This window comes from Micropterus dolomieu, linkage group LG18 (assembly GCF_021292245.1).
Source record: "Micropterus dolomieu isolate WLL.071019.BEF.003 ecotype Adirondacks linkage group LG18, ASM2129224v1, whole genome shotgun sequence".
NCBI classification, from domain to species: Eukaryota; Metazoa; Chordata; class Actinopteri; order Centrarchiformes; family Centrarchidae; genus Micropterus; species Micropterus dolomieu.
In genome coordinates this window covers 4148586-4161619 of record NC_060167.1, presented here as the reverse complement: position 1 = coordinate 4161619, position 13034 = coordinate 4148586, and the positions used below count along the sequence as shown (strand labels likewise).

The 13034-nt window shown below is 41.0% G+C and overlaps 2 protein-coding genes across 2 annotated transcripts in view; one reads left to right on the top strand and one right to left on the bottom strand.

The window, feature by feature from the left end:
* The window catches only part of matn4 (matrilin 4), a 28594-nt gene extending 25896 nt beyond the window's left edge, over positions 1–2698 (bottom strand). Inside the window, exon 1 of the mRNA XM_046076384.1 lies at positions 2513–2698. The gene's annotated coding sequence lies outside the window, so the exon portion shown is untranslated. The remainder of the gene's footprint in view (positions 1–2512) is intronic.
* Positions 1–13034, top strand: part of rbpjl (recombination signal binding protein for immunoglobulin kappa J region-like) — a 26156-nt gene that overhangs the window by 3622 nt on the left and 9500 nt on the right. The window contains exons 3-9 of the mRNA XM_046076385.1: positions 2418–2565; positions 7514–7648; positions 7921–7991; positions 8163–8278; positions 9920–10094; positions 10637–10774; positions 12758–12870. Coding sequence (XP_045932341.1) covers positions 2418–2565; positions 7514–7648; positions 7921–7991; positions 8163–8278; positions 9920–10094; positions 10637–10774; positions 12758–12870 — 896 coding nt within the window. The remainder of the gene's footprint in view (positions 1–2417; positions 2566–7513; positions 7649–7920; positions 7992–8162; positions 8279–9919; positions 10095–10636; positions 10775–12757; positions 12871–13034) is intronic.

Here is a 13034-nt window from a genome sequence, read left to right as displayed (position 1 = left end):
AAGACACAGCACTTCTTGTTAGTAGCTTTAGACTGGAACCAGATGTTGACTCTGCTACTGTTCGCCTGCCTGTCTTCCTCACCAACTTCCTGCATGACTGACTGACTCTCTTACTGACTGACTGCTTGATTATCTGTTTGCTTAACTGACTGTATACCTACCTGGGCCAGGTTTCACAAAGATGGACTTTCCTAATAGCCGCCAGACTTCAGATAGATGTCTAAATTCATCTGTTGCACAAAGCTGTCTAGTTCTTTACAAATTTGTCATGGATTCTGGGGAACTTACCAAAATAAGAAACATGGCTGGCCGAGCAACCACGTCAAACCTTTGAAGCTTTAAAGACAATTTTACAGGAGGGCTAAACTGGAAGTTAGCTGCTCGGCAGGCAGAAGACTCTGATGGGCTTTTTTACGGGCTGCACGATGCGGAAGCTATGGGGAAGATCTGGGTAATTTTCTACAACGGAAGTTGTACTTTTTTGGCTTCTTGCACCACTGGGCAACTTTCATAGGAATTAACAGGGTCCCTCCTCTGGCTCTGTATCCAGTTCTCCTGTTACATCCATGTTAAACCACTGCGCTCCCTTCAGAAAATGTCTTAACTATACAAAAAGAAGCATAGAGTCTCAACATATTTCAGACGTGTAGCTGAGCTGAGATGTTGGAGCTTCTTGTGGCTTCTGATAACAGTAAAGCTCAGGATAATTTCTTCCTCGCTGCTGTATATCTTCAACAGGTTACTGCGCTTTCTAAAAACTCTTCCCCTTCTCATTACTCAGTCCCACAACATCGTTAACAAAACTCTTTGTTGTTTGGTGCCACTGGAGAGCAGATGTCACTGGCCGTGTAAAAATCATCTCATTAAGTGGTTTCCCATCCATCTGTTCAACAAGTTTGTTTGGGTATAGAAGAGCAGAAACACCAGAATATCACAAAAATAGTTTATACAACTGGCAAAAGTGGAAATAAAAGCAAAATGCGAATGGAAACAGAGTCAGAAAACAAATGAAGCAGTGACTGAAAACATCAGATCTGTGTGGAGCGATGAGGAGGCTGGAACCTTCCTCACATCAATGCATCAAACGAACAGAAAAGTCTTCTTTTCATCATGTATTTCCATCGTTTGAGCTTTGACCGGGGCTATTTTAATGACGTCCTCTTCTTCTGTGGTTGGTTTAATGACACTGACTAGATGCTTATCTGGATGCATCAGCTCCTAATTTTTACATAACAGAAATTTGTTTCAAATGTGCACAAACTTTGGGTGTAGTTCATAGTTAGCCAAGAGGTAGGATGGCAAATTGTTTAAGCTCAAGATAAGTGCAACAAAAGCAAAATGAAGTCTGGCGTAACACTACAACTAACTGTATCATGACTGGATAGATTTCAGTCCATCGGCCTGTATGACTGTCGGTCTTACTGGCTGACTTGCTGCCTGTATAGGTGTCAGCCTGCCTCTTTGACTTTACAGTCTACCTTGTCTCTCTGCTCAGTCTGGCTGCTTACTGATCTGTCTTTCTGCCTCAATGCAGCCCTTTCGACCGCCTGCACAGAGCATCGCCTCCAGGCAACCAGTGTGAACCCAGAACATCACTCACTCACTCATTCACATCTATTTAAAAACCTGCAATCACCACCATTGATTTTTCTGACTTAATGCTAATTAGAAGTTAAGGACTAAAAGATGACAGGACATTTTATTGTCTCTGGCTTTCTTCAATGAAATACATGCACTGAAGCATGCAAAATGTTAAGACGTCAACTTCTCGCTTTATAGTGCACAAATGGACCAATCAGAGTAGCAATGATAAATGCTTTTACAACAATCCACATATGTTTTTAAGTCCATCAGAGTGCAAATATTTATTATAAATATCACTGGACTCTCCAACAAAACATAAAAAGTTAGACAACTTAAAACAAAAAGCTAAAGATCAACATGCTTATTATTTCCTGGAAGCAAACAATTGTTTTGTCTGTAGAATTTCAGAGAAAAATAAAAATGCTGATCACAATTTGCCAGATATATTCACTTTGCTATCATTTAAGACAAAGAAAAGCAGCAAATCATCACATTTTAAGAGTTGGAATTAATAATGGTTTGACATTTTGCTTAAAAATGTACTCAAATGATTTAGTTGCTGACTAATATTGTCTTGATGGACTCATTTGATCTCTATTGACATCCTTATTATCTACACCATAATTATAAATGCTCAGTGTATAATTTTCTGCACAGTATTAATACTACCACCCTGCTTCTGTTTCGGTTAAAATGTTGACTAGTTTAAATGGTGCACCGTTTAATTTTCTGTTAATATCCGTTCACTTAGGCTACTTGTAAATTGAGCCACTGTCTCAATCAATGATCTTTATGAACCGATCTAACAGTTCAGTCTCTTTTAATCAATCTAGAAACATCTACCAACCAGCCAGGATACTCCCAGGCAGACACCACCCTGTTGTACCCCCCTCCGCTGTCCCCCGACCCCGTCAGCCCGCTGACTCACCTGGGGACGCTGCTGGCTGGACACAACGCACCGAGGACCGGCGAATGGGACAGGTAAGGCAGGCAAACCAGCTGGGTATTCAACCTCCGCAACAAAAAGTCCCGTAACAAGCACACACAGAGACACACACCCGGGTGAGCAAAGGTGAGGTATGTTCTAACTTTATCCCCACCGTGCCGTGAGGAATGAGCGCTTGGACGTGAAAATGCGTTCAGGGCGGTGGGGTCACTCTGCCTCCTCTCCTCGGTTTTACTCACTGGTGGAATGAGGTGGCGGAGGGGTGGTGTGTAGGTATTAAAATGGCAGGAGGAGAAGTATTCGTGAGGGCAGAGACCCCACCCCTCTGTGTTTGAAATCCGAACAACGGGGAGCGAGAAACCGAGATTCTTCAGGCTGCTGGAGAGGTTTGGAGAAGTGGGGCCGTTGCGCATAGCGCACGGCGTGGCGCACGAGTCAGGGAGGCATCACTGATGAGTCTTCAGTTTTATTGTCAAACATTTAAATCCGTTAAAATTTTACATCTAAAAACATTTAGATTCTTACCTTTTTGCTCAAATACGGTGTTCAAATGTCCATCTAATGCTAGACTGAACTTTCTCCACAAACTTAAAATATTACATTTAGTTATATTTTCACTAAAATCTCTCCAGAAGTTTTACATTTAACCTCTTAAGGAGACATAATGTTTGTATGTTTAATTAGGCTAGATGTCCCAGTAGTTTTATGTTAATTTATTGTTCTTTTTGCATTAATTGACAGTGTGTATTGAAAGTGTGCTGGTGAACTGTCACAAGTCATTATTTCAGAATGGAACACAAAACATGCAAACATAGACAGACAAAAGAAAATGCAGTTTTAAATGTTGTATTTCAAGTTCTGCACACTTTATCCTGTCAGAAACTTTATGATCCAACATCTTTTGTATGAGATACACACCTGGTTTATGTGTGTGTGGTAGTATTTAAGCTTTCACCAGAGGTTTAACCTGCAGTCTAAACACTAAACGCCTCGTCTGAACAACTTTCCTTTTGTCTGTTTTTACAGCACTGACACCTGTTGAGTTGTGCTCACTAACAAAACTAATGGTGATTGTAGTCATTACAACTTTCAGCTGCTGCTACCAGAACAACCTCTGGACCAGGAGATGCACTTTCTGAGGTGAACGTGCATTCCTCTCCACCCCCTCCCTGATTTCTCCTTCTGTCCATTCTTTGTTCCCGGTGCGAAATGCCAGAGAGTCTGAGCTCCTGACACACTGACCTTTGACCTTTGAAGAGGGAAAGATCTAATTTAGACTCATGCTGGCACCCTAGTGATTGCTTACACACACGCACACACACACACACATACAGCCAGTCAAGTGTGAACCCTGGACTGTGAACTGCGGAGAGAGGCATACCGGGTCAGTGGGATCCCCCTCATATATGAACAAAACATTCAGTATGCAGCTCCCCACTTCCCTCCCTTACAAGGAGCAGCCTGCTCTCCTCTGAATACATGCACTATTGTATGAGGGCAGGAACTAGGTGAGGGTCACAGTTTTGTATGGAGATAGACAAATCATGAATTTGCTGATCGTTTTTTTTGCTGAGACAGATACAAAACATGTTCAGCCCTTCACGTGGATCCAAATGAAGGCCACCAGGAAGAGTGTAGCTTACTTTGCAGAACGCAGGAACATGCTTGCTGTATTTCGACCACAAGTTGAGTGTGCAAAGGAAACGTACACATGAAGAGGAGGATTGTGTGACTGAAGGACAGATGATAGTTTTCCCTTTGTGTTGGGAGAGTTTAGTTTGCAGGCTCATGTTTTTATCAGTGTTTAGTACTCAGCTTTTCAGATGCAACCAAAGTGTCAGATTTAATAATCCCCCCATTTCATTTTTTAAACAATATCTTCTGCATGAAAAAAACCTAAGATGTTCTTATAAAGAGGAACAGATCAGCAGTGCAAAAAACACCAATGCGAAAATGCTCTGGTGTTGTCGTAGCAGAAGAAGCTGTGTGAAGCTGTTTCTCCCTGCTCAACACTTTAAAGATATTTCTACAAACGTTTCTAAAACTGGCTGCAGCCGTGTGTTGTGTCAGGTCAACAGCCTTATCAACACATCAGCTGATCAGTTTGATTCTGCTCACCCTGAAGAATGAAAGATATTTTTTGTTGGGATCTTATGAGCAGAGAAAAACACGGATCCGTGTAGTTTCTTTTTGACCCTCTTAGCCTCTGCCTGAGCATCTGATCAGTCGTGTCTTGACTGTGGTGTTATTGGGTTGTCCTTGTTAAAGCCAGCACCCTGCTGCTTTAGAGAGTCGCCTGGCTCTTCTCTTCCTGACACTCACATGAAGGCTGGAGTTTTTTTCTTTCTGTAGTCGTGCCTTGTCATTTGTCTTGCAGCAACTATTTCATATTCATATATATTTCTATTTGTAAAGTTTTACATTTGTAAAATAAAAAAGAATTAGTTTTTATTTTGAAGGGACTTTGAAAAGGGCCACAGGTTCAATATTCTGCAGCGAGTTTAAATTTTCATGTTTTCCATTGAAAATGGTTTAAAGAAATTCTTAGACGTTTTAAGAAATACACTTATTCTCTTTCTTGCTGAGAGTTAGATGTTCAGATGAATACCACTCTCACAGTAAATAAGAACTACAGCCAGTTAGCTTAGCTTAGCATAAAGACTGGAAACAGGGGGAAACAGCTAGCCTGGCTCCGCAACCTCTCTAATGAACACGTTATATTGTTTGTACAAAAACTAAAGTGTAAGAACAAGTTGTGTTTTATCATTCATGCTCGTGTGCCCGACTAATTTTAAGCATGTTCCCTTAAATGTTGGACATTTCATTTGAAAAACAGCTTATCAGATAATCTTTTTAATATTGCTTTGAAGATTTCTGTTTCATGCTCTCACATCTTCTGGTTTGTACTGCACGTTGTCACAAATGTTTTTTTTTGTTGTTGTTGTCATGAGCCACAAAATTCTGCTACATCTTTTCACCCTCTTCTTCCTCTCCTCCTCTCGTGTCAACAGTCTTCATTATGAGGTAGCATTCCAGACTCCGGGCCCCGGGGCAGTAATCCTCATTACAACCTTACTGCAGAGAGAAAACACAGCTAATGTGACAGCTGCTGCACGGGGCCACTCAGCCCGTTAATGTTTCTGCTCTTTCAGCCACTCACCTGCTGTTCAATTAACCATGTGAAATCTAATCACACAGATGAGTTTGCAGACCGAAAAAGTGACAAACAACTTTAAATTAATTGCTCTAATTGAAGAATGAATTAATGATTTTTACCACATTTCCAACAAGTGAAAACAGAATTCGAGCCAGTTGACACATGCACACGTTTGTTATTACAGTTTTTGTTTTTGTTTCCAAAGTTTTTTTTGTCTCATGGTTAGGTTGCAACCTACCAGCTTACTCGCTTTTCACTTTGTTTTACTACGTAAGTGAATTAAAGGAAATCTAGAAAGAAGGAAGTTGTTGTTTCTTTTTGGTTTAGAATTTAATTGCTAATGCACAAATATATAAAGACTATACTGCACCAATGAGTGAAATGTTTTGAACAGATCTTTAAAATAACATAAATATCCACATCCTATTTTGTTTAGTTTGTTCTTGCCAATGCTTACCCACTGTTGACTTTGCTTTGGTCAAAACACAAAATGAACAAAATGCTAATCACAGGCAATACGACTTTTGAATGAAGCAAGCAAACAAATGATAGGGAAAAAATAATTAAATCGATCTGAACAAATAAATTGACCATATCATTTTGTGAAAACAGAATAAATTCGTTTTTTTATTCCAACAGTTTAACACAAATAATTTAATATTATTTAAATACAAAAATTTGAATTTGGTAGATTTGGTATGTTGTGTGAAATGATTTTGTATCTTCTGTGACATCACTCGCAGTGCACAAGTACCAGAACACTTTCAAGATTTAAGAATAACTCTTCCATTGTGTAATGTGTCAGTAATGCAGTGTTACCATATACCTGCATCTTGGAAACTATCTTTGGCACGTCTTTATTTATGTCTCACGGCTTCGGAGTCCATTATGAAGATGGATGGCTGAAGATGATAACTCTGTGTTTAGTCTGAGGAACTTAATGTCCTCGTGAAGAAAACTGAGAACAGGCTACAGACAGGCCTGTTTCTTTATGCAGGGTGTTCAGACCGAAGTCTAGTTTACTAACGTGCCAGCCTGTGTTCTTCACAAGGAAACAAGAGTTTTCTCACCACTTCAATCACTTCCACTTGTCTGGCAGTGTTTCCGACGCAGCAGAGTGACAGTGTAGTAGTTTATGACGCTCTACAAGTCTGATAGACATGCCACTTTAATACAGACAATGCGGCAGCCTCACTAAATTGTTTCAGTGAAATTCATCAAATGAGCTCGAGAAAGTACAGGTGGTAGAGGTGTAAATTATAAATCAACAAGCTAAGTGATTATATCATTGTTTAAATTCACTTCAGTATGTACAATAGTAAGTAAACTTAACTTTCATATGGCGCCGATTCTGTCTGTCTTCACTTCAGTTGTACGTTTGTGGTCAAAAATGTTCAGTTCAGGACAAAACTAGCCTTTAAGTGCTGCACATACAGTTAATAACTTAGCAGCCGACTATTTGTGACAGTTATTTATTACAGTATGATTGTTTCTGTGGCTTTCACTGTCTTTTAATAAGCTTTTAACAAGAAACTGCCATGCTCGCTCCGTCACCAGTGATGAGCTCCTCTGCTGCTGATTCAGTCAGAGGTGATTTGGTGATTTAGAAAAGACAGTTCACTTTAAAGGTATCAAGATATTGTGTTAAAGATTTGTTCATGCATATACTGTGCTCCTCTGCTGGGTAGCTTTGGTCTGCTGTCAACCATTTAACAACTTACCTTTTATATTTGTGGTATTTAGAGACCGCAGAGGATTTATTTCCTTTGCAGTACCACAGTTGGCCACGGGAACAGATTAACCCATGTTTTGATTTGTCCAATCAGGGGACTGGACCTGGGGTTGCAAGGCTGTCAGTTACTGGGAACAACAAGGGAACCAGGAAGAGAACCTCACGCAGACCAGAGTGTCACCATCCTGCACGCCAAGGTCGCGCAGAAGTCCTACGGCAACGAGAAAAGGTTCGGTGATACTTCTGCCGAGCTTTAGCTGAATAAACGTGCAATAAACTCAAAATACACTCATAGCTCAATGTCGAACCCCGCTGACTCTTCCACTCCTTACAAGAGTTAAGAGGGGAACAGTCGAGATTCATGATCTTTGGCTGATTTCCTGTAGTGAAGTGCTGTTTCAGAGCTGCTCAGAAAAAGCTTTTATTAAATATAAACACCACACAGATCATCTTCATGTGCATATTATTGTATTTAAGTCTGTACTGTTACATTACCCACAGGTTCTTCTGCCCGCCTCCTTGTGTTTACATCAGCGGTCATGGATGGAGAGTCATGCAGGACCATCTGAAAGGTAAAGAAACAAAAATTCTGTCAGTTTTAGAAATGCCTCATCTTCCTCTTTTTACCTTCCCCACCCCATACTTTTTCCTTCCTTCCTCTGTTCCTCTCTTGCCCCCCCATTCATCCCTCCATTGTAATTAATTCTTCTCGTTTCTGCTCTCTTCCTGTCGTCTCCCTCCAGAGGCTGGCTATGGGGACTCTGTGTATCGGGTGTGTGGTTACATGTGTCTGGACAGCTCCAGTCAGTCTCAGGCAGACACATTCAAACTGCTCTTCGATTACCAGCCAAACTCCAGGGTGAGACAACTGTGTGTGGGATTTCTCTGATCCAATGCCATGTGCATACCTTTCTGACTGCCTTTGTCGACACAGTCCCGTCTGTCAGTCAAATTCCTTCAGTGACAGAGACGCCAATTTTCGGGAAGTTTAAACTGGCCCTTGTCCTAGATAAATTATCCCCTAAATTCCTCTCCAAGCAGCCGGGGTTCTGCTGTATCCATAATCCTTCTTAGTCCTTGGCAGCGGATAAATCAGGTCAATATTTATATGGTAGTAGATTTGTAAAATTTATAATGTTCACACATTAGCAGTATAAACCAACATTAAATGTTTTACTGTGAAAACCAAATTAACTGAGGACAAATCTTTTTTTAAAGTTGCTCCCACTCTCTTCCCCCCCCCACTTCTGGTTGGTGTAAAGTCTTTTTTTGACACAAAGAAAATTCAGCATGTCAGTCATTCATTTGTAAACAGGTCCAATGGCCACAAAAGGGCAGAAATGAATCAGTCAGTGTGCTTCAAAAGTGTTCTTGTCAAAAAGTGTCTCCTGCACACCTTTCTGACAGGAGGCTGGGTCCGACAATTTTGGCAAACAATCCAACAATCAGACGCACAATGTGAGAGAAAGAAAGCAGAATCTGAACTTCATGCTCTCTTTCTTACTATTCCACACATGTACTTTTTCATGTGTATAAACGAGTGCAAAACCATTAATTACTGTCTGAAAATGTGCTCTACGGTCCTCATTTAAACAATCCGTCATGTCTCGACTTCAAGTGTGGCCTCTCAGGACAGCTATGTTGTACAAGTGCATTTGCTTCAAGCGCCCTTTATGGCCTTCACCGATGCAACATTGTGTGATGATGTGCACATGGTGGAAGGCCACACAAAATCATGAAAAATGATCTGTAAAGCAATACACTTTCATCCAACGTGCAACAAACACACATGAAAGACTTGGAGAAAGAGAGAATGGAGTCATTTCCACATTCCTCAATCCGTGCAGGTTTGTTGGAAACTGTCTTTATGTGTGGATTGTCCTGTCCTTGTAGGGTTCAGCTAGTCTTCAGGCTTATCCCAAGCTTGCCACGGAAAAGACGTGAGTTTTTTTTTTTTGTGCAATCAGAGCAGTGTCAAAGATGAGTGAGTGATGGAATCCCGCACTGCTGCTGAACTCAGACCTCTACCTTGTTGCATCTGAGCGTGAGACAGCTCTGTGTGTTTTACCCAGACGAGACAATCACCTCTTTTTATTACAGACGACTGTTGACTTGACAAACAACAGAAAAACTACACTGCTGTAAACACTGTGTGTGTGTGTGTGTGTGTTCATTGGCCTCTTTGTTATTTACCGGCTGAGGAAGAACACAAGCAACAGGGCTGTACAAGACATCTTTCAAATACAGAGAAGGGTAGAGTAAAAATCACCAGGACACTTGCTTTAATGAATCACAAACGTTCAATTATAAAGATTTTTTAATGCAAAATATTTGTGTCTCCATCTTCTGACACTTTAGTGCATCTGAACATGGATTAAATATTCTAAACATGCTTCATCTCCGCTCTGTGTTTTGAATAAAGTTTCAGTCCAGCTGTAGTTTTCCAGACACGTCCTGCTCTCTGTCACTCACACTCTCTCTCTGTCTTCCTACTCATCAGCTGTTTGCCTGTGCCAAGTCCCTGTTCATCTCTGATCAGGACAAGAGGAAGCATTTCTGCCTGCTGCTGCGACTCTTCTTGGGCAACAGACAGGAAGTGGGTTCCTTCCACAGCAGGATGATCAAAGTCATCTCCAAACCCTCCCAGAAGAGACAGTCCATGAAGAACGCCGACCGTGAGTCACATTGTTGTACATTTTACACATTTTTCCTCTTTTTCAAAAACCTAAACAGCAGTTTAGATTTTCTATTAAGTAGCTTTTCTTTCATCCTCTTGTGCTTCAAAGTAAAATGAGTAACAACTGAGGACGAGAACAAGATTTTAACCAACAGAGAGAGGACATTTGGGGAAGTGAGCACATTTTGGCCGGTCCTCACAACTTCAAAGGGTAGTTTGAAGGTTAAGACTAGGTTTTAAGGGTTAGAATTAGTTTTAGGTTAGGGTCAGCATCGTAGTTGTGGTGGTTAACGTTAGGGTAAGGGTGCAGGGAATGCCTTTATGTAAATGACGGTCCTTACAAAGAAACAAGAATGTGTGTGTGAGTGCATGTCTCACAGGTTGCAAGTGACAGATCAAACCAATAAAATGCACATTCCTGCCGGGGGCTTAAGTCTGAGTCCCTGTTCTGTGTTGTACAGTGTTTCTTTATATGTGTGTGTTGAATGTGGTGAATCTTTACAGCATCTCTCTGTTTGTTGTGTGTCTGTGTGTCTTCAGTGTGTATCTCCTCATGCTCCAGAGTAGCTTTGTTCAACCGTTTACGCTCACAGACGGTCAGCACTCGTTACCTCTCGGTGGACAGAGGAGCTTTCATAGCCAGCGCCAGACAGTGGACAGCCTTCACCATCACCATGGGTAAGTGTACGGTGTGTGTGTGTTTACAGCTTCTTAGTCTTTACTTATTCCACACTGTAAAATATCATATAATGGACAGTCTATCCATGACTTGAATGTTTGACTTTAAATAAAAAACAATCCAGGTATCTAATTTCCTGATTGACTCCACACTAAATCGTGTTTTTGTGCTTTAAACATGGATTTTTGTTGGCATATGGTGTTAATACATGTGATTTTCCAGCAATTGTGTGTAAAGAAAAGGCATTTTCTGCTCTAAATAAACTGTTTCTGCTTTCATTTAAAAGTTTAGTTCAGCCAAATTTGCCGAGTAGCTCTGACTACCAGCTTCACGTTTCTGTCCATGCTACGCTGAGCGGTGGTCACACTATGTAGCCACGAGGCCTCCTACAGTCGCAGCTCCCTGTAGCATTTTTTAAATATGAGGGTCTAAATTAATAATTAGTTTATTTGAAAGGCTAGTTTCTATAAATATTCACAATAAAACCAGCCACAATTACTTTCCAACATTAAATGCCCATTAAAGCCTATTTATTAACCTAAGGTACAAAAGTAGAAGTAATCTTCGAGTGACAGGCAGATGGAAATTAGCTATAACTGGGCTTTACTCACTTTTCATTACAATAATTTCTTATACACCTTGTGATACACTTGTGACCTGTGATGGATGGACCTCTTCCAAGAAAATGAATAAATGGTGGATTAAGACAATTTCAGACATTTTTAGATTTCTTTAGATGGAGGCACTCTATGCCACAGCTGTGAACCTGATAGTTGATAATTCCTTCATATATCTGACATCTGTCATCTGTGTAACCAAAGTGATCAAGAGGGGTGGAGTCAACATCAGGAGTTCACAGAAACAGGGATGACCACTGGCATCAAATGTTTTAGTGACTCACTACATGGCTTCTCTCACCGCTCGGCCACCCTGCATAAATACAGTCACTGTGCGAGCAGTTATTCACCAGCGTTTCCCTCAAACAGGTCTGGAAAAGCCTGTCTAAAGATCTCTGAGGTTATTTATTTAATGTGCACGGACCTCCCAGCACCAAAACCTAAACGTCAGTCATTTATCCGCCTGCGCTCTGTCCTCTCTGCTATCACCACACACACACAGTCGTGTTCCCGTCACTTACCATAACTCTAACCACTACCTGCCTAAACTTAACCCTTACATTAAACCTCCTCTCTTCTTTAATCATTTACGTTTAAGGGGACTTGCATTTTGTCCCCATAAGGAAGGCGAATTGTGTAAACAGATTTACGTCCTAACATCATTAATATTACCAACTTACTAGTGTTGTGGTCAAGACCGGCCAAACCGAGACCAAGACCAGAGTTTATCGAGACCGAGACAAGACCAAGACTTTTAGGGGCTGAGACCAAGTCAAGACCAAGACCAGTTCCCCACATTACATGATACACAATAAAATGTGGAACGAGGTCATAGGTACTTCTCAAAGTGATCTGAAAAGGATCCTCATTCCCATTAAAACGCCCACATACAAACATGGAAATCAACGTAAGCATCTTTATTCAACACTCCTTTTGCATGTTTACCATCGCCGGGAGGAGTGACCGTCGTTATGGTAACAACACTTTTTTAATTAGGGTTATTTGTTGCATTTGAAGCAATACGTTTTACTTCCAATCAAAGCCAGAGTCCTCAATGTCAATGAGTCCGAGACAAAACCAAGACCATCAAAAAGTGGTCTAAAAACCGTCTCAAGACCAAGACCAGTATTGAGTACTACAACACTACTGTTTACACACACACAGTCTCCATTTGTCTTTATTCATCTGATGGTAGAAAAGTTAGTCATATTAAAAGCATAAAATGATTTAAGAAGATTGTAATGATTTAAAATACAGAGATCTAAACTACAAAGTGTGTGTAAGTGTGTGTGTGTGTGTGTGTGTTGCATTGGGAGTATGTCCATTTATGTAGATGAATATTCATGTGTAGTTGTGTGTGTGTAGTGGAGGACCACCGTGCTGACCAAGGGGACTTTGTGCTGAGCGAAGGCTTCATCTGTTACGGCTGTGTGGTCCAGTTAGTGTGCACCGAGTCTGGAGTAGCTCTGCCGCCCATGGTAACACACACACACACACACGTTATACACACGATTCATTCCCTTAATCATCAAAACTACATGGCCCTGTGATTGGCCTTACCTCTGAGTTGTTGGAGGTCATCTTAGAGAAGAGAAAAGTGCCAAACTAAAGCATGTCATGGATCTTGTATACCTCCCACTCC